This window comes from Python bivittatus, unplaced genomic scaffold (genome assembly GCF_059951505.1).
Source record: "Python bivittatus isolate LINGU-HERP-01145 unplaced genomic scaffold, Pbiv_v1 ctg000190_np1212, whole genome shotgun sequence".
NCBI classification, from domain to species: domain Eukaryota; kingdom Metazoa; phylum Chordata; class Lepidosauria; order Squamata; family Pythonidae; genus Python; species Python bivittatus.
Window position 1 is genome coordinate 1785722 of NW_028277042.1, and position 22434 is coordinate 1808155.

General features: G+C 46.1%; 1 protein-coding gene across 6 annotated transcripts in view; it reads right to left on the bottom strand.

Moving 5' to 3' along the window:
- DOK4 (docking protein 4) overlaps positions 1–22434 on the bottom strand; it is a 59414-nt gene that overhangs the window by 18164 nt on the left and 18816 nt on the right. For 5 of the 6 annotated variants that reach the window (XM_088135878.1, XM_088135876.1, XM_088135877.1 and 2 more), the window contains one exon: positions 18340–18613. In XM_088135878.1, coding sequence (XP_087992004.1) covers positions 18340–18405 — 66 coding nt within the window. In that variant the 5' untranslated portion in view covers positions 18406–18613. Of the gene's footprint in view, positions 1–18339; positions 18614–18918; positions 19873–22434 lie in introns of those variants that run through there. The other variant, XM_088135879.1, reaches the window with a different exon arrangement.

Below are 22434 nucleotides of genomic sequence, written 5' to 3' on the forward strand. Positions count from 1 at the left end.
CCATCCCATTAAATTCTAGGCACAAGTCACTGGGCCCTCTGAGCCTCAGGAGCCCTTCCACCCTGTAAAGCTGTACGTAACAATTGGACTAAATTAAATCTTAGACTGGAACAGATATTCCCCTTTATATCAAGCCAGCAAGATTGATTGCGTGCAGGAAAAAGCCAGCATGCTAGATCTGATTGGTCAAATACGGTACTGAAATACAGTCATCAATTCTCTGAAGTAACAATACACGAGAGAGAGAAATATACTAAGCCCGCTCCCCCATACATAGATCAGCAGGGTACGCACAGCACCCTTAACCAGGTTAGATGCTTAAAGCGGTATCTGTACTACATGCTAAGCTTGCTTTAACCTTGGGTTGTTTTCTATGGCCTTGTTCTGCAAGGTCAGACAAACAGGTTGGTATCCCATGTATTTCATGTGATATATGAAAGATCCACATCATTGCGTGTGATGTGTGTGTGCAGATGAACAGACATGCTTTCATATGTAGGTTTCCCTAATCCTGACCCTCGCTTCTCTTCTTATAAACAACCTTTGTACATGCTTTTCACACAGCTTAAGAAAATGATCCTCAAAGTTATTATACATACGTTCATGTGCAGCTTTCCCAACTTTTGTACAATTCTGAGCTAAGAAATATTTTGAGACTGATACTGCTGTTGAGGAAAAACCTTTATTGGACAGAAATACATCATACTCCGCTACATGGTAGTGCTTCCATCTATGCGGAATTAAAGCTGAGAAAACAGGAACAAGCAGTTGCCTTTAAGTACTTAAGTGCCTTTAAGTATTATTCTTGCTTCTGGGAAATATAAGGAACTGAATATTGCTTTTCAATTCCACCATGACTGCATTGTGAAAATCCCATTTTAGCAAATCAACTAAATCATCTGAAAATTTTTTTAAAAAGCCATGATCTGACATCTCTGCAAGAACCTGTTAATATACTTCCTTCTAGAAAAAGTCCCATGGAGTTGCATGGAGAGTCCCTTGTCCCCAACATAGATGGGAGTAGAGTCTCTGGTGACTTGGTATTTTGGCGCTGGTTGTGACCTGAACCCCAATATTGGCTCTTGTGTGACTTCCACTCATATGGCCAGGGTTCTTGATCTTATCTGGAGGTGTTTGGGGTTACAGCACATGGCCACAAAGAACGGTTGGATCATATATCTTATTTGGGAAGGGCAAGGGCAAACCCCATTCTTTGGAGCTGTGAGAGGTGAATCGGAGACTGATCCTATGGGGGAGACCCCAGAATCTGGAGGGCTCAGCACCAAAAGGCACTCATCTCTGCTACCAATATCCAGTGATTTCATTAGTGCCATGACAAAGCGTAGAGGGAATACGGAACAGCCTTGAAGGACAGGAGGAAGAGCCATTACCAAGGCAATGGTCAGATAAGAGGGGCTTGAACCCAGGCCTAAGAAAATACGTAATTTGAGAAAACATCTCAGACAAGCCGCTCCCTACTTCCCGTGGAGATAAAGTATGGGAGGGGAAAGCATATTGAGACTTGCAAGTTTGATGTCATCCCTACAAGATAGACCAGACTAAGAAAACAATGCCATGTAGGTCAGGACTACTTTTACCGTAACAGCTGTAGCAACAGAATCTTGCAAGTGTGAATGTGCTTTCCCCCTCCTTACTTTATTTTCATGTGAACAAGATGTTTTCTTGTTCTATTCTTGGCCCAGGCTCAAGCCCCTCTTATCTGATCCTTGCCTTGGTAATGGCACTTCCTCCGGCACTTCCTCCGGTCCTTCAAGACCATTCCCTATTCCCTCTACACAGAGGGAGGTTGACACTGAATACAATGGTTGTCCTTGACTTCACGAACTGTCTCTACCCATCCGGCAGAAGAGGCATGCTGCAGGTCCTGTCAATTAAAGAGTGTCATGTGCAGGACCCAGAAGGCATACCTCTTCTGTTGCAGCACCTGGTCCTTGGAACACCTAATGCAGGAAGAATGGCAACATTTTCAAAGAAATAAGGTCTGACATATGGAAAGAAGTGGTCTTTTTAAATGTTTTTAAGCATTTATCTGGGGGTTTCCGCAAACATGATCTAGGAACACTGTAGGAAATTTGGCACCCATACGCACCATATTGTTAACTTCTACATTAGCACTTGTTCTCTGCACAATTGGTCAGCCTTTGCCTGGAATTTTTCAGAAATCAAGATTTCTGTCTACGGTTTTAGTCTAACACTGGACTAGAAATTCATCTGTGAGATCCTCCCAAATCCCAATGACTCCATGCTGAGTGTGGAAAATATATCCCAAATTATGACATGTCTGAAATTAAAGACTCCCCTGTCCTGGAGATCTGCCCTCACGACTATTCCTCAGCATTTCTCTTTTATTGCTATCAATCTGCCCTGGAGGAATCCAGCCAAGAGAGGCACTGCCATCTCTTCAAGAGCAGCGATGAAGCCAAGTTAAAGTCCAGCAAGCCAACAATGCTGGAATTCATCGGGGTAGCTTGTTTGTGTCTGACTTACAATTTTATTTTTGCTCTTTATTTGTTATTTCATTGTCTTCTTGTATTTGCCCTATATATTTCTTGAACAAATACTGTTCTCTTATTTTATGTATGGATCTATCTATCTATCTATCTATCTATCTATCTATCTATCTATCTATCTATCTATCTATCTATCATATTTATAAGGCTGTCCAACTCCAGATGACTCTAGGTGGCACGCAACAATAAAAACAAAGCATAAAAATAATCAAGAAAAAACACAATGGTTAACCTGGAAGCTTAACCACAAACAAGCCGTGCCAAAGGAGGCCTCTACTCATCTTAGCTCAAGGACTGGGGAAGAGCCAGGTCTTCAAGGCTTGCTTGAAGGTGAGCAGAGTAGGGGCTGTTTAAGTGTCTGGGACAATGCTGTCCCAGAAGGTGGGTGCTGCAATAGAAGAAGCACCCTTCTGGGATTCCATCAGATAATACTGCTTAATTGAGGGGACCTGGATCATGCCAACTCTGAATGGAAAGGATGGGCAGATACCGAAGAAGACACACAGTCCATCCAATAGTTAACCCATGTGTCAGGTAGGGCTTTATGGGTAATAACTGGCACCATGAATCACACCTGGAAGCAGACTGGCAACTAGTGCAGTCCACGAAGCAGAGGTGTTACATGGGCCTATCAAGGCATGCTCCTAGTACACTGCTGCATTCTGGACCAGCTGCATCTTCTGCGTAGTCTTCAAGGTATGTAGCGCGCAGTGTAATAATCTACATGCAAGGTGACCAAGACATGAGTTTTTTATAGTAATTTTATTAACAGAGATAAACTAATACAAACTAAAAAAAATAGTGACCAAGACATGAGTGATTGTGAGGAAGGCCCCTCTGTTCAGAACAAGTACAACTGGCACACCAGATGGATTTATACAAAAGCCTTCTTGCCCACAGCTGTCACCTGCTCCGTGAGTCGGAACTGAGAGTCCAGAAGACTCCCAAGTTGTGCACCAGATCTGAATGTGCACCAGTGCGAGCTCCATCCAGAGCCATGTTCCCCAGCCCTGGGGGGCCACACAGCCACTCAGTCTTGCTAGGGTTGAGCCTGAAGCTGTTCCTCCCCATCCAGACCCGTACAGTCTCCAGGCACTGGGGCAAGACCTTGACAGCGTCACTGTCACTGTAGGAATTTACTGATGCAGTTGATAACAAACTCTTTTTCTTTCTATACATTCCATATGTTTAACAGCCACTGTGAACTGCGTAAGCAGAGTTTATGAGGGAAAAGTGGGTTATTCATTAACCAACCAGAAAGAATATTTATTCATTTGGTATTGACAAGGGAAGTGTCCACCATTTTCCCCCTGCATTCAGAAGTGGGACTTAACCCTGGTTGAGCACCTCAGGGAAGACTAAAGTCCTGGATACCTGGACGGCTAGTGCCTTTACCAAGGACAGCCACAGCCCTGGAATGGAAGCCCTGTCCTCTTTTACACATGCCACACGCATGACACATGTTGTTGAGTGAAAGAGGGAAGCCATGAGGCTTTCCAGTGAAGGAGCTGACATTTTCACCCTTTCGCTTAAAGGAAAAGCTATGCATCTGTTTCCCTTTCTTCCCAATAAAAGGCAGTCTTCTGCAACCTGCTACCCGAAGATCATAGGTCATAGGTCCCTCACAGACTGTCTAGTGCTGCCCAGGATGGCAATTAAAAGAAAGACGCTGATGCTCCGGAATTCACAATGTTTTCTAGCCCTGAGTGCAGAGCTTTATCATCCTGAATCCAGAATCCCAGAATCAATCTCCCCGAGGCACTGATTCTCTTCCTACCAGGCGACTGCTCTTGGTGTCAGTTCATTGAGAAGATTAGAAGGACCGTGGGAGGGCTAAGTCTGAGCCAGAGACCTATCCTTTTAAGGCAGGACTATTTCCAACCCCCGAAGTGCTTTATCTCTGGCACCCACTGACATGCCCCTTTAAGCCTTCTCCAAAGATGGAGCATGATGAGACAGGCAGACATGGCCCACTGACTCCCCCGTCCTCGCCAGTCCTGTGATGCTCTGCCCATCTGGATGGACTAAAAAAGGATTTGCAAAAGCTGGATTCCATGGCTACTTTCCTGTTCCACATTTACCCTGTGATCTTGTGCAGTCGCTGCACATATTCTTAGCAGGGGTTGCTGAAGGCACTTCCCATCCCACCACAAGCAGCTCAGGAGAGTCGGAGTCAGGCAGGGCCCACGAGGAAGCCATCCCCAACGCGGCCAACGAGAGAGGGGTTCGTGTTCTGGCCATGCTTTCCCCTGAAATTAGCCCAGCAATAAGGGGGTTTCTTCTGGCCTGTAGGAAGGGTCTACCTCCCAGGGAAGAGACCCTTCCAACCCACCCAGCAAGAAAGGAAGGGGGAACAGTGAAACCAAGGCTTGCTCTTGGGACTCCCTACTTGTACAATGCCAGTATTAATTACAGCCCTTGATGCTTCATTACCAGCAGAGAAAGCAGGGCTGGACCACAGTTAGGCTGACCCTCAACTTGGCTGGGAAGTTCTCTAGCTGCTTCTTTCCTACTGACTTCTTGAACCCGTCATCCCATATCTGCGCTTTCCCAGAGCCAATTGCTGGCCTTCACTCTACTGCAAATATTTCCGAAAACGGGAAATATTCACTCTAATGCCAATCTTTCAGAGAAGTTCCCAGTCACTCCTGTTCTCTGCCTCGCTTGCTCTTGACCCCACTTTTCTTTCTCTCCAACCCCCCTTTTTTTAAAAAAATATGTTATTAGCATGAATTTATACACGACTGTCTTGGTTACCCTGCAGCTGGCTTTTTCAGAAACTGCAGCAGCTCGGCTGGAGGGAGAGGTTGATCCAGCTCGCTCTGAAGAGTCTCTGGCATTGCAGAATTCCTGGCAGCTGCTTCTCCTGGGTTTGCGTGTAGCATCCCAATCCTGCACTGTGCCACCTTGCTATGGCCAGAACCTTCCACCAAAATACCAGGAATGATGGTGAACTTCATGCCCTACCCCAAGACTGCATATTTGTGTGCTTCTAAATTCTAGCCAGTATGGAAGCCTACTGAGTCCTCCATCTATGGTTGCTAACCAAAGGTGTTCCATCTAAAGTCGTGGGAAGATCCAGCTTGAGAACATTTCTTGGTCCATGTCAGCATTACTACAAGGACATATCATCGCCCACAGGGATACATCTCCTTCAGTCATGGGATTCTCCAGCAATGCTGACCTGAGAATTTTAATCTCTGACCCCACCCTGAGTCAGAGACTTGAGCCACATATGCAGCCAATTAATTCCATACATGAATTATACACTGCCTTCAACTAAATGCTTGCATTCTTCACAGTCCTACATTAATTGCTCGGATCTCTCAGCAGGAACTGCCTCCTTCTAAGGGAACAAGACTCCAGACTTCACAGCAGGAGTGTCTACAGGGTGTGGTCAAAAAAGTCAAGATGGCAGCCACAAACTGTGACTGAAGCTCCACCTCTTTTTTTGACCGCCCCTGCTCTAGTGGGACACCTGGGTTACTCTTTTGCAGCAAAAATGCCAGATAGTTTCATGGCACCTTAGAGACCAACATTCATTAGCTTGTGGATCACGGCTCTGTCCATGAGATGTATTTCATGGATGGTGACCCACAAAACATCTGCAATGGTTGGTGGGGAGGGGCATGCCTGACATTATTATGCAAACCTCAGGAATTTACATCCTAATGTTAGATCTTGGGACATTAAGGGGCCATTTGCACACTTGTGTCATTGCAGGCATGCTATTATTTTGGCATCACTGTGGGTGACTGAGGAGGCTCCAGACCCCAACATGGTGGACTTTGACTTCCAGAATTCTCAATCAACCCTTCAACTCAATTCTGAAAGTTGACAGATGCACATCTGTGCTCCAGTTGAACAAGGCTGTTTCCAAGATGCTCTCTCATTTGAATCTTATCACAACTGGGGAGGGTTGAAGCTGACCAATTCAATGGCACTCAGTTTCTCAGTTTGTTCCCCAACCTATCTTCATACTATCCCGTTTCCGCATCAGTCTGTGATTTTGTACAGAAAAAATTGCACAGGATTCACTTACGTTTTTGGGCACCCTTCTAATATATGTCCGTTGTGCAGATCATCGACACTTTGGGATAATATTGAGGGCATGAGCTGTGTTTCCATTTGCATAGATCAATGTTTCTCAACCTTGACAACTTTAATATGGGTGGACTTCAACTTCCAGAATTCCCCAGCCAGCAAGGGCTGGCTGGGGAATTCTAAAAGTTGAAGTCCACCCATCTTAAAGTTGCCAAAGTTGAGAAACACAGGCATAGACATTTGAGAAGTGAAACTTGGGAAATTAGTATGAAAAAAAAAATACAGAAATATGTTTATCCCACCACTCCCAAACCTTCAAGGGAATACAGTTGGGGTGGGGGCTATTGCTGCGGACATCTGCAAAAGGACGGCTTGCGTAAAACACTAGAGTTGGTCGCCCCAGAATAGGAAACCAATCCTCTTCTGCAGCTGTGCCAGACATTTAACAAGTCCCTCGAGAGAGCAACGTCTGTTTGTGTGTGGCAGGGCTTCCGGCAAGCGCACGCCCCACAGCCGGCCATCTCCGGTCCTTTCAGAGGACCCAGTCTTAAAAGGAAACACCTCCACTGGCCGTCAGCAAAGCAAGCCTGAATCGGGGGCTTCAAAGGCCAGGCCAGCTGCCACCTTCTTCCCAGAAGGGCTTCCCAGAAGATCCTTCCCCGTGGGATCCAGCAGCAGCATGGCCCCCACGGGGGAGGTTTTCTTCTCTCCCTGGTTAGGAGCTAGCCATGGGGCTGGTTCAGCTTTCGGAAAGTGCTGGTTCAGCAAACAGAGTCTGGGAAACAGCGTTCCCAGCTCGGATATTGCATGCCTGGGTGAATAAAGAGTGACTGGGAGGACCCAAGTTGGATTTTGCCTTAGGTAAGCGGTCCTCCTTGTCTCCACTCTCCCGCTCAGCTCCCTTGGGTGCCTCTTTTCCCTTGTCACACAGGAATTTCCTTTGCTTAATGAAAGGCCCAGCAACATGTTTGGGCAGGGGTACCATCCCCTGATCTGCAAGTACCCAAAAGCAGGCGCTCACTTATCTTGATTTCACAAACGACTGCAAGGTCGCGTGTGAAAATGCAGAGAGGTTTGGCCACCTCTGTGAGATTGGGGCCATTAAAAAATAAAAATAAGAATTGGAGGTCTACCACAGAGCAGGCTGATGTTGTGTTGCTGACATGTGGCTTTGTCATATCATCTTCTGGAGGTCTCTGCTATCTGCATGGCCTCTTTGTAAGCCTCTGAGACATCATGCTTGGCTCCCTCACCTCCATGAGGACACAACAGTTCATGCTAGATTAGGCCAAAAGTGCGTTTGTAGTTCTAAATCACTGTTTCAACATGTTGAATCAACAAGACCATTCTGATGAGCTACACCTTGATATCTTTGGCCACTGTGTGCTGTGTGAACACAGCAACTGGAGTTTTTTAATCCGGGTTTAGCACGTTGTGTGAATGCAGCCAAGGAGCTGCATTATCAAGTTAGTTCATAAGTCTATCTAGATCAGTGTTTCTGAACCTTGGCAACTTTAAGACGGGTGGACTTCAACTGGCTGGCTGGGGAATTCTGGTTGAAGTCCACCCATCTTAAAGTTGCCAAGGTTCAGAAACACTGATCTAGATCAATGCTAAGCCACTTAGCAGAATCTCTCCAGGTTTCAGAGGTTCATTGTTCTGGCCACTGGCATGCACAAGGCAGGCAAATTATGTCACCTGTATCATGATGGGATCATACTTTGTGTCATGTGCCCATTGTCATGATGCCCTGCCATCATCATGCCTTGTTTACGGACATTTAAAAAACACTCAACTCCTAGCAACTCTGGGAGCTTTACCTAAGGAGCTAGAATAATAAAACGAAAGAGTTTTGTGTCCAGGAAAAAAAAGAGAGAGAAAGAGAAAAGCGTATCTTACAGAGCGTATCACCATCCTACCCCAAGGCCTGGAAGAATAACCAGGTTTTCAGTGCCTTCCAGAACATTATGGGATGCGTATCAATCTCTGGGAGGATACCAGTGGGGGATACCACAGGGACACCTGTGGGTCTGGTTCTTCTTTCAGCGTGTGCACCCAACCACTCAGAGGCACCCCCTCCATCTACCAGGAGCATAATCCCCACACACCATATCTGATCTTTGGCAGAGGTGCTAGATCTGGGCTGCAAAAACCTTGCAAGGATTTTCCTGGGATTGCCTGGGTTTTTGCAGCCCAGATGTTTCTCATGCTTCCAATTCCACAAAAGCTTTTCTTCACATGTTTATTGGTCCTCTCAGAGAACGTTTAAGAAGATAGCTCTAAGAAGCTATCACCTTTTACTGGAACTGTGAAATGACAAAAGGGACATTTAGATGTACGGTACGGCAATTGCCATAGAGGTCTGTGAATGACAAAACGTGCCTCATCCTGGCATCGTGACGTAATCCCTTGCTTGGGTCTGATGTTGGGACGCAAGTACGATGGGCCCAGGTTTGCATCAAGGTGTTGCGATGCCTATTTTGTCATTGTGTTTTACAACAGACCCCTATGGAGATTGTCCCTCTATGTCCCATTTGGGTTTAATATCTGTAAGTTTGTTAATATATGGGTTTGGGAAGAGTAAAATGATTTCAAGATGTGATTCTGAATTATATGCCAACAATGTGGAGCCTTGCTTTATATGAGAAACTATAGATTTATTGAGCAGGGGCCATAGCGAAAAAATCTCATTTTATAAGAGAAAGACAGGGCCACCCTGGATGTGCAATCTTGCATGGGTGATCTGCGTCCCATCTTTGCTCATGAACTGTCTATCACCATAATGGGAAGACTGATCAATATTATTCTGTGTGGTCAAATTCTAAAGCTGTCTTTAAAAATGGAGCTGCCATATACATTTCCAAAAGGGACATCAAAGCAAAAACCAAACAAGAACACTATAGATGTGTGTACACACACACACATACACACACATGTATATACATACATATTCATATGAAGTGTTTTATTTTTGCTCTGATTTCCCTTTTGGGTTTCTTTGCCCCTGCTTTTTGTATACTAAAGCAATACTTTTTTTAAAAAAAGGAAATACCTTCTGCTTCTCTTTGTTGTCATCTAGTCATAGGTTGGATTTTGGAGGCTGGAGCTGGTGGTGATTTCCCAATGGCATTGCCTACAATGCAGGGGTGTTCATAGAGGGTGGTCAAAAAAGTCAATGCACATAAAAGCCAGGTGGGAGCTTTGATCCCACCCACCATCACGGCCACCCTCTTGAATTTTTTGACCCCCTTTGTGGACAGCCCTGCCTTAGCCCAATGTAGGACTGTGGGATACAAAAATAAAAACAGGAGCTCGGTTTGCCCCAAATCCCGCCTCTCATGAATTTACTCATGACTTTTGACAACTATGCCGTCCCCCCCACCAGGTCTCCCAACCTGCAATTTGAAGAAAAGTGAACTACTTTTCAGAACTGTTTCAGAACTATCCCCCGCCCCCCACACAGGATAATTGCAGAGTACTTTGAGAAAGTGAAACATTATGTGAATTAAAAATGAATAACCAAGCTTTCCCATTACCAATTCTGTAGCACAAATGGATCTTCCCTGATCATTTTTTTTCCATCTCAGGTGCCACCAATATTTTCCTCAGCCGTTCTGCAATACCAGGGGGGAAAGGGTCGCTGATTTTTCATTTTAATTTGGTTTGCAATCCCACTCCTTGCTGCAATATTGGACATACCTTTCAACAGGCCCAGGTGCATCTCAGAATCTTTTCAATAACATAAGAATTGTATTAAGCATAGCGGAGGTGAAATGTTAATTGCCACATTCCCCTCAACACCCTAATATAAGCAGAATTCACTCTATAAAGATATGAAGATGAATAAAACACCATCAATTGCATGACTCACCCTGTACCACCGGCACATCTTGTTAATTTCTATATGTCAGCTTTAAACTGTGTTTTATGCAAGACTGTAAAAGAGGTAAATGCTGAACCTGCTGTGTTGGCTGGAAAACAGATAAAAATCTAAGGGCACAAACATGGGCAAGGTAATAATTTCAAGGTTAATCCTATGCTTTGCGCTCCCCTGTTAAAAATCAATACAATTAAAAAATGTGCTTGTTCCCCCAGCACACTTAACTGGGTTAGTGGGAAGGTTAATGTGTTATGGGAACTCCAAAAAGGGGTCAGTTAACAAAATCAACCAATCACAGTGGTTAAATTCCATCCTAAACAGACCCCATCACGCACAGGGTGAAACCAGCTCCACCCACTAATAGGAACATCGAAACCCACTCAGCTGACCCATTTTGCCCGCTGAGGCCTCCAAGATATAGAGCTGGAAGGAAAGAAGGGCTGCCAAAGCTAGCCTCTCTATCATAGACCTCACTGACAAGGCTGGCAGCTCATCGCAAATGCTGATTGGCTGCCGGTATCCCGGTTTGAATTACTGCAGCTTGCCAAGGCAATGGGGCTTATAATGTCCTGACATCTGACTTGGTGGGTGGGGAATTCTGGGAGTTGAAGTCCATACGTCTTAAAGTTGCCAAGATTGAGCAACACTGGCATAGATGCTTAAGAAGCGTTTGTCCCTACGCTATGGGATGAGGAAAGGTGACCAGCACTGATGATCAAATCAAACGTAGATTATGATAAAATTGCCCCGATTTGCAAAGCCAAATGCCGTGCAGAACTAGCCACCCAACCCATCTGAAACCATCTCTTTCCTCCTCCCCCTCCATGCAGGGACATTCCAGAGCTTGGATAAAAACCATCCATTCCTATTTATTGGAACTGCAATGCACACTCCGTTAGTGTCCTCTGCCACCGCCAGCAAAAAAGTCATCTTAAACGTACCAGCAAGAGAAATGTGAAAGGAATTCTAAAGCATCTTGTGATTAAGCTGCTGAGGTTGAGAAACACTTCTAGAGAAAGCGGGCAGTGGCTCGGTATTCCCCAACTTTCAATTTTAGATCCTAACCCTGTTCACACAGCTGCGGTATGCTCTGTCCAAACCAATAGCCCTGTGATGGCGTAATGGGATGGCTTGTCCAGACACCACACCAAGACAAAGGCTGGATCCCCACACACGCCAAACCACCAATGCCACCTCATTTTAATTTAATCTAGGGCCCTGTGCAAACCCAGCCTTCGTTTTTCAGTGAAGCAGCATTCCTTACCCCAGTCACTGACAATATTTATTTCTGGCAATGGCAGAAGCTGACCTCCTAACACACCATGCAAATATGTATGTATTGCAAATTGGGAGCCCTAAATTTCAACCCTTGGGTCTGCTAAACACTATATGGGACATGTGGCAGTTCCCCATCTCACCCTGGTAAATATCTGCCATCCTCATATTTGGTATTTCTGCATCACCGCCTGCTGTACAAAATGCAGACAGTTGCTGTGGACAATGACATTATGGCAACTTGGCTCACACTTTGGGCTAAACCGTAATGGGCTTTCTTTGGTTTTAGCTTCAGATGTTACATCTGACCTAACTTCTCCCTTTTCCACCCTTTAAAACCACAGAAAACCAGACAAAACTGCATTGCCAACCTCTCAAGGGTGGTGGGATGGCCCCAGATTAGGCTCTGGAGGCCCCATGGAGCCTGTGGGTTTCCCACTCCTGGTTCACATGATGTGTGAATTCAGTCCCTGTCATTTTTTCCCCCCAACGAACCACAAATACAACCACGGAATCCCCAAATTCAACCCCCCCATGAAATCAGATTTAAGGAAATCACAATATTCAGTCTAAATCAGCTTCCCTGGGTTATGCTGAAATGAAGCTCATGAATTTACATATCTGAGCGCCATGGGGAAAAGTCTTCAAGTAAGAGGAGATGTACCCACCCTGCCGTAATTCATTTAGGCCTTGAGATGCTCTAAAATTGTCATTTTCAAAAAAATAGCAAAACGCCAAACACTTCACATTTATCCTCACAACTCCCGTACAAGGTAAACAGTAGCAAATTTTCTGACAACATTTTCATCTCACAGTTTTTGCTGACAGGCTTCAGAGAACCTAAATGTGTTTGCTGGCACTGGGAATCATGCTTTCTTAGAAAATCTCTCCGAAAGGACAAGGTTTCCAACCTTACTGGCATTCCCCCCTTGGTCTGAAACATTCTCCTCCTTAATATTGGTAACATCACAGGTAAAGAGTTTTAGGAACTTAGCCAAGTGTGGCCTCCCATAAATTTTGCGTCCCTGTTTAAAAAGCTTCAGCAAGTCATTTCCTACAGCAGCATCATTCAATGTCACCCCCAACGTAGCTGGCTGGGAATACCAGAGTCGTACGCTCGTCTGGGGAAATCCACTCGGTAATCCACTGACCGAGGGGCGTACAATTCCCCAATACGTAACTGTGATGAAAACCATACCATCCATTTGGAAAACAACCATACATTCAAAGCTACGTGCACACCTTCCTTTTCCATGCTTGAAAGCAAAAAAATGCACGTCAGAGGAAGCACTGCATCGAAGACAGATGGGTCTCCCTTCCTGACCACCCCGCCGAACGCCAAGCGTCCTGAAGCTGGAGGGCTGCCCTGGATCTGGGGCAGGAGCCCTGGGGATACAAAGGCTACTGGAGCAGAGAGGATCCAGCCAGAGTCACAGAGGACCAGTGTGCTTTGACAACGGTGACCTAGGCCGGGTTCCTCAACCGTGGCAACTTGAAGACCTGTGGACTTCAAGTCGCCAAGGCTGAGGAACCCTGGCCTAGGCTGTGCCTCAGCAGGTCTGCTAGAGAGAGAAGAAGAGCGAGGCTGCAATGGAAAACTGTGCTCTGAGTGCAGATGTGACAGCTGGTGGACCGACTGCCTTGGGCCAATCAGTTTAACTCGGGTGTGCACAGGGGACATCCTTCCGAAGCACATTCTCCCTGGAGCTGCACAATTAGCTCTTCCACCACAAGAAAACACAGGGATCTAAGCTAACCTCCACAACCACTGTCTAACTTCCTACTTCCCACACCAAACGACTGTGTGGACAAGGACACACACGCAAGACACTAAAGCCCTGGCCTGCTCTTGCTCCCCAGAACTGTGTTTGTCTCTTACACCATGGGCAGCACATCACTTTTATGATTAGGGAACACGATCAAGCTTTCTGCCCCATAATTGTGTCTGATCCCCTTGGAAAGCCATCTTAGCCAGTATCTTGTGGCGGTGAATTCCCAGTGTGCTGTCTGAAGATGTTCTTTCTCTCCTTTGCCCTCAATTTCTCCTACTGGTCAGTTTCACTGGATTTTCCCCACTAGTCAGTTTCATTAAGAAGAAAATTAGGTATTACATAGGGAGGCCTTTGTCTGTTTGGAGTTTGGTCCTGAAAATCTCCTTCAGCTGCTCAAAGTTCCTAAATTACTGATCAAACCATGATGAGGAAGGCAATATCCTGAATTTGATAAGGGTGGGGTGGGGGAGAGGTTTAGGGGAGTCATGCATGCAACAGAATGTACACATTTCTGAATAGGGGGGAGCCGGGCATCTTTAAACTGGTTCAAGGCCAGTTCACATAGTATTTCATCCTCCCCCATATATACACGGATGTAAGACAATCTCTTCTATATCAATTGTCTTCCAGTCCATGGACACAAACAGAAACATTAATGCAGGAACTAGCAGATTGTGAATGCAGCTGGTGGCAATTTTTGCAATCACAGCAACACACTCTCACAATAGCAGAAATTGTTGCTGACTTCATGTGCGACCCACTGCTTCCAACAAGACTGCAGTCCGATCAACTGGTCGCCGGCAGAATATAAACAGACGAGCCCCAGCAAGAATGCCACAGATTAAGTGGTATTCCTTTGCTTTGACAATGGCTTCCGGAAAAGATTTGCTCTGGCTTGAGTAGTAAAGGAGACTCCATTCCTGCTCCCTTCTCCATATTGCTTTGTTCCCAGGTCTGGCTTTGCCATTCCTTGCCCCTTGATGATGATACCACCACCTAAAGTTGTACAGGAAAAAAAGGTATGGTGCAAAGTATCTGTAACCTATCAGAGTGAGAAAGCAGAGGATTTTCCTCTGCCCTTCCTGTCTTTGCAACTAAATTCTCTTGGAATTATTGCATGAATATCTCTTGAATATCTCTTCAATGAATATCTCTTCAATGTCTTCAATAGAAGACGTTGGAGGGGGAGAGCCATGTTAGTCTATCATAGCAAAAATATAAGGAGGAGTCTGGTGGCTTCTAATAAAGTTGATGGGTCAGAAAAGGTGCTACCAGACTCCTCCTTATATTCAAAAGCAGCTTTTATTGTATTGGTCTGAGTAGTTAAGGGTGCCTCTTAGTTTGCCCAAATAATACCACTCCAGAAGGGCTGTGCTGTTCCCAGTTGGCTTCCAAGTACAATCCAAGGTGCTGGTTGTCCCCTTTAAAACCCGACATGGCTCAGGACCTGGGTATCTTCAGGACCAGCTTGGTAAGGTCTAGCATGGAGGGCACCCTTTGAATCCCAACTTCACGCGACACAAGCGTGGGCTGTTTCTGACGTTGCTCTCTTTCAGATCAGCACCCATCAGAAAAGCTGCTAAGACTTGACTCTGCGAGAAAGCCTTCAGGGGCTGAGAGGATGGTGGGATCCTGTCTGTGATTTTTTTAACTGATATTCCTCCCTGAGATGGCTTGTTATCATTTATTGTGTAATTTCTCTGGTTTACTGACTGCTGCTTAGAATCACCCATGATGGAAATGGCCTAGGAGCCTAGGTAACTAAGCAAGTAAGTAAATTTGCACCAGAACTAATCAGAGACTAGAATAAAAGTATCCTTCACTTATGGCACTTATCTGCATTTTCCAGTGCCAAAACACACACATCAAAAACTATGCTTCAGATGAAAGTGATCCCCACAATGCATAGATTTGAGGCCATTGTGTACAAAAAGGCATTTAGCAAAGAAAAAAATTGTTCACACACTTGGAACAGTGGACCAACAGGCAAGGGAACCTCTGAATCTACAACATCCACCCAAATTTTTGTGCAGACTTTTAAATATTTGGCCAACCCCCTGTAGAGAAATCTGCGATCTTGTGCAGAAACTTTGCAGAAGGGGAAAGAGATGGATCTGTCCATCTTTCCACAATGGGAGACAAGCCAAATACACACCCTGAGGGGTGTTGCAGAGAAGCAGCTCCCGGTTGCTATTACAGGTAACAAGGGTACAACTGTCTGGTCCCCAAGCCCCAGCATGGTGCCTGGGGGTTACTGGCAGGTTCCTTGACACCTCCCTGACCTATGTCATTTTATTGTTTCAATTGTTTTAATTAAAATAATGAACAGGAAGCAATCATACTCCTAAGCAAAGCATCATGAATATCCATCGTGTCTCTAAGCCCCACGCAAACCCTGGAGGTATTCGTAGAAATATAGGTGACTGCAGCCCAGCACTTTGGTCATCTTCTGGGAAATGGGTGGTTTGGGTTTGGCCACACCCAGCATAGCAGCCATTTTGTGAGAGTGCCCATAGCGTACTCTCAACATTCCTAATGTATATACTGGCCCCAAAGGGTTGGGGTCTCCTGCCCTAACCATCCCACACTAGCGGTTCTAGTGAGACACCAAAGAGCTCAGTGTCTTGAAAGATGTGGTACCATCTACGCAGAAAACATTTTGTCAAATGCTTGGTCTTCGTTGATGGCAGGTTTGGTTACCTCTGAGATGATGGAGCTCTTCCTGTCTTTCAGGGAAGTGGTGCTGGTGTTGAAGAGACCCTGAGCTGCACTACAGCATTTTGATACCTCCATGAAGAGCAGATCTCAACAGCTTTCGAGCACCAACAAAACAGGCACAAGCAGGATAGCAACTGGGGCCACTACCAAGGCCTTCAAGATGATGATTCCCCAATAACATCCAATCTTACTTCCGTACTCCCTGTAGCAGGGATTTTTTTTTTTTTAAATGGCCAAAATAACATGAGACCATCCCATACTTCAATGCTTCTATGTACAAATCCGCATGTATTTATTTTGTATTTGTTATGTCAGTCAGGAGAGGGTATGTGTTGCACAGGGAAGTAAGGTGGGAAGAGAAATGCAGGAGCCAGGCCTGCTGTGGCCACCCAAATGAGCCTCCTTTTGCTTTGAGATTTACTGCAACCATGAGCACAGTTCCGAATGGCCCGTTCCTTCTCAAGGGTCTGGAGAAAACTGGAACCATCCACCTTAATCAGAAACCTAAGTCACCTTTACCCAAACTGGGCTCCTCCAAATGCTTGGGATTACAGTTCCCAGAATCCCCCGATTATGTCAACTGGGAATTCTGGGAGCTACGATCCTAAACACTGTAAGGGTGCAGGAAAGCTGCCCTGTCGGTGATCATTAATGTAACGGATGGGAATCCTGCAGGATGTAGAGTCGGGGCCCAAGAACCATTTTAAAACCACACGCCCAAAGGGCAGAGAAACAGAGGTTTGCATGATGCTACCTGACCTAACCATTGTTGCCAAACATGACTGCACACCCAGGTTTTCTGCATCCTTTAAAAAGTTTGCTTCTTGATTCTTTTTTTTTTTTAAACCTCTAACAATATTGAATATTGGGGACAGATTTAAGGCAGTATTAAATATTTATGGCAAAGGAAAAATGTGGACTTCTCTTTTTCACGATGAAGAAAATAAAAATCGGTTAAGAAAGAGAAAGGGGGATGCTTCCACTAAAGATGTCGCTGGATGACAAGGGTGGCTAAGAGGTTCACAAGTCCAGGTCCTAGAATCGCTTAGCAAGAACCCGGATGGGGAAACAACCTTTCTGGGCTTTGGGCTGGCACCCAAGAGGATCTTGCCCAGATGCAGCCACTGTAGGAGGAGAGCTGCGTTAGTCGGCGGCAGCAACAAATCCGAAGGAGCACCTTTTCCGATTAACTAATTAATAGGTCTAAGCAGTAGCCCACGAAAGCTTCTCCCTCTTAATAACGTTTGTTAGTTGAAAAAGGTGCTACCAGACTCTTTCTGAAAGAAGGCAGCCACCTGATTCTGCATCACTCGACAGAGAAGGAGGCAAACCTCTCCGCCTGTATCCAACTCTTTGCGTTTCTGCCCAAATCCTGTGCGACCGCTTTTGAAAGCTGCTTAGAACAGGCAGCCAAAAGGCATCTCTTACCAAAATGCCTGGGGGTGGGGGGGCAAAACCCCCCACCACTGCTGATGCCATAAATAATAAAATAAAATAAAAAAATTAGGCCGCTACCAATTTCCTCCAAGCCATCGGAAACACAATAGAAAGATTTTCCTACACCTGCATAAGCTGTTCGGCTCAAGCTTTTTGGATTCCTGGGGAAGAGAAACGCCAGGTAACATTCCACTCCAGGCCATTCAAAATCATCCCCAGAGCCCAAGTGGATTCATTCAGGCTAGGCAACACACACACAGGAACACACAGGCATAAACACACACCCTGAGGTATCAGGCATCCTCCGTAAAAAAGCAGGGCTTTTAAAACGAGCTGCACCAATCAGCATTCTGCATCCCTCCCCAACAGAAGCAGCTTTGACTCCAGAGATGCTCAGCTTGATGCAGCAATGCCAGAAGGGACCGGCCCCCGACCCCAGAATCCCAGCCGCCCCCCCACCCCCGGAAGACTCGGCAGGAGCGATGGTCTGTCTCGGAGGAATGCTCCAAGAACCAGGCTTTGCTCCCCTGCGCACGCAAATTCTTCCGCACAAAAGCAGCGGCACACACCGTCCCCCCTCCCCCTGCCCTTCGCACCTGCCCGCGTCTCAACCGAGACCCCGAGAGGCATCAAATCTGCCCACCAGCCACACGGAGACGCAGCGGCACCGGCCCTCTCTTACCCCCAGTTTCCTGCTCTTCATCTTCACGTAGCCCTGCTTGACGATGTCGTTGAAATTTGTAGCCATGGCTCAGCCGTTGGCCCACCGAGCTTTGCCTCTTCCACGCCTCTTTCTCTGAGCTGGCTTCCTCTAGGGCAGCGTCTAGGGCAGTGCCAATCTCGCCCTGCCCTCTCCTTTGCCGTTCACCTGTCCTCAGACTTCGGCTGGCATGCCACCTCCCCTCCCCTCCAGCATTGTTCTAGTTGGGAGCACGGAGGCTGTTTCTTCTTGTTCGCTAAAAAATAAAAATGACAGATAGATTAGAGATTGTGACATCTTTCTCGTCTTCCACCCCTTCCTCTCTTCCTCCCCTCCCTCCTCTCCCCTCCCCTCCCTCTCCCCCTCTCCAGGCTCAACCATTCAGGAGAATCCAAGGTGGCTTGTACAGTAGAAGGGTGTGGGGGAATGGAACAGTCTCGCCTTTAACTCAGCAGGCGCTTCAGCTCTAAAATTCATGAAGGGAGGCTTCCGCTGCCAGGCCCGAGAACAGAAGAGAAGAGAATGCCCTTTTTTAAAAAAGAAAAGACTTTCAACCCGCACCGTTCGAACAAGCCTTTCCAGTTGCCTTCTGGGTTCCTTATTCTATCTGACCAGGAGAACTTACGACCTTCCCCTTTTTTTCTAGGCTTCTTCAATGCAAAGCAGGAATTCAGAAGGGAAGCCTCTGAAGAGACCAGTTCAAACGAGCAAGCCTTGAAAACGCTTTATTTAATTCCTCTTCGGCTTTCCCCGTTCCCAGATCTCCAATTGCCACGTTGCAAATGACAATCGGAAACGTAGACAGTTTCTCATCAAAGTGAGGCACTTTCAAATAGAACAGCAAGTCTCTGCTCCTTAACGAACTGAGAGCTCATATCCCTACTAATTTCACTTGGCTGGTTAATGAAATCCCAAGAGCTGGCATGCATATGCAGGTGGCTAAATGTACCAGGAGTTTGCTCGTGTTGACATCCCTGCCTAATTACCTGGTTTGGCCACTCCAGTTTGGGCAGCATTAATAGCAGCCAGTGCAAATAAAGATAATGCAGTCTGTGCGGACATATCAAACGTTAAAACACATTTTTTACTGCTGTATCAGGCTCAGGGAGGGAATATTTTTTTCCAGGGCATTGATACGTGAAACAAATTAAACCACACTTCTTTTTATTGTGCCTGTCTGATGTGGAAGGTTGCAGGGTGCTGATCTGGGCGCCCAATCTAGTGCTCGCTGGTTCACTGGATGCCGCCCGCGATGTCCAGAGGGACCAACTGGTGCTGCTCAAGCTGCTTTTCTCTCCCCATGCACTGCATTGTTTTAGCTAGCAGAATATGATCATACTCGCCCCTCCACAGCATTTAAAAATAAATATTAAAAATGCACAATTTGCATGTAAAATGAGCACGGTTTGCTGTGGATAACCCCCAGGTCCTCCTGCCTATTTTTGCTCCCTGGCTAAGAACATTCTCAAAAATGTTGTAGGCATCTCCACTCTTCCCAGCCAAGGTCGGGAGTGGGTGGGTCATTCCCGCTGATCAAAATGCCTCCACACCATATCCCTGAATTTGCAGCGGTAGGATTGGGCTGGGTTGCGATGCTCAGTCCCCCCTCCCCACCCCTACCCTGTTATATTTCCAACCATTTCCCAAACTCCAGCTGGGACTGTCCCTTCCATTCACAACCATTTCCCAGCCCCTGTTATCTCCTTTTTGCCTGCTAAAAATAAACTCCAGCTGAAGTTCTATATGAAGGCAGAGAACGGCTCTCCACGTTTGCACCATCTGAGCTACAGCTGAGTCAGCAGCTAAGCCTGAAACGACAAGCTGTCCCCGGACAGGAAGCACACCAGCCTCGTCCCCACCTTGCTGCGTCTGCACCCCCTCCAAGCGCCACACCAACCCACGATGTCAGCTAAATCGTTACAAAAGGAAGCGCTTGTGCAAGGGAGGGGAAAGCACATCCCATAATGGCTCCTTTGCATTGCTAAGCTCTGGGATACCAACGCTGCCTGTCTGAATGTTATTGCTGACTCTAGAATGGCCACATCCGGAATGCCGGGGTAGTGGGTGGACCTGGAAGACTAAATGTGTTCATGCTACCGTTGGTATCATGCTCTTTGTCCCACAGCATTTCTCATTCATTCCCAGCAGATGACTCCACTGGCTTTTTTGCTGAGTGCAACTCTACAATCAAGGAATCGAGGGACACCGGTCCAATATTAAGATGTTGTTTCTGACACGTTTCTGACAGGGAAATACCTGCACTGATTTCCTCAACTTCTGAAAAAGCTAATCCAAACTGCTCACTTCTGATTCACCTTTATGAAAGAAGGCTACTCCTGAGATACCAAAACACAAAGACCGCCCTATGGGTCCATGCAAGAGAATAGGTCACATCCGGGGCTGAGTGTTCAACCCTAGCTTTCATTGGGTCAGTCTTGAGTTTTCCAGAACACTTAGGCGAAGTGGGACACAAAGAAAAGGACAGGGAAAGCAAGAAGGGCTGAAAATAAAGGACGCTGAAATCAGAATCCATAAGTGGAAGGTGATACAAATGATGAAACAACGAAGTTTATTCAATGGAGAAAAGCTTTCATAGCAACAACCGTCTCAAGGGCTATGCTGAACTCCCACACAGCCCGGGCAATTTCTTCACTTCGCCCCTGAGAATGCTCCAGATCAATGTCAACATCTTTTATTCACACAGTGCCTCCTTACCCTAATAAGACACACCAAAATGTGAGAAACAGAGAAAGATTTGCAATGTCGCCTGCAATTCTTCACACCTTGCATTCACACAAACGCTCAGCGTCATATGGCAGTATAATCCCTCCACAGTTAGCACTTCTGATATGCATAATAAAATATAAACCCATTCCAGGGAATCTACAACATCAAGAGGGAAGATGCAAGTCTCTACAAGAACAGTCCAAGAGTTTGGAATGGTTCCTCTTTGTCCTCGGGGGCTGGAAACAATTCCTCTAAATCTCTATAAGCAAGATACCAGAGGGTTCTCGGTGTTAATTATCTGCAGCAAAGAATCCCATGCACTGAAAGAATCACAAATGTATTACTGGCTTGGTTGCTAGAGTGATGTCCCACCTTTCCACCATGAACTCAGAGTGGCATACAGTGGGGCAAAAAAGTATTTAGTCAGCCACCAATTATGCAAGTTCTCCCACCTAAAAAGATGAGAGAGGCCTGTAATTTTCATCATAGGTATATCTCAACTATGAGAGACAAAATGGGGGAAAAAATCCAAAAAATCACATTGTCTGATTTTTAAAGAATTTATTTGCAAATCATGGTGGAAAATAAGTATTTGGTCACCTACAAACAAGCAAGATGTCTGGCTCTCACAGGCCTGTAACTACTTCTTTAAGAGGTTCCTCTGTTCTCCACTCGTTACCTGTAGTAATGGCACCTGTTTGACCTTGTTATCAGTATAAAAGACACCTGTCCACAACCTCAAACAGTCACACTCCAAACTCCACTATGGCCAAGACCAAAGAGCTGTTGAAGGACACCAGAAACAAAATTGTAGACCTGCACCAGGCTGGGAAGACTGAATCTGCAATAGGCAAGCAGCTTGGTGTGAAGAAATCAACTGTGGGAGCAATAATTAGAAAATGGAAGACATACAAGACCACTGATAATCTCCCTTGATCTGGGGCTCCATGCAAGATCTCACCCCGTGGGGTCAAAATGATCACAAGAATGGTGAGCAAAAATCCCGGAACCACACGGGGGGACCTAGTGAATGACCTGCAGAGAGCTGGGACCAAAGTAACAAAGGCTACCATCAGTAACACACTACGCTGCCAGGGACTCAAATCCTGCAGTGCCAGACATGTCCCCCTGCTTAAGCCAGTACATGTCCGGGCCCGTCTGAAGTTTGCTAGAGAGCATTTGGATGATCCAGAAGAGGATTGGGAGAATGTCATATGGTCAGATGAAACCAAAGTAGAACGTTTTGGTCTAAACTCAACTCGTCGTGTTTGGAGGAGAGAGAATGCTGAGTTGCATCCAAAGGATGCCATACCTACTGTGAAGCATGGGGGTGGAAACATCATGCTTTGG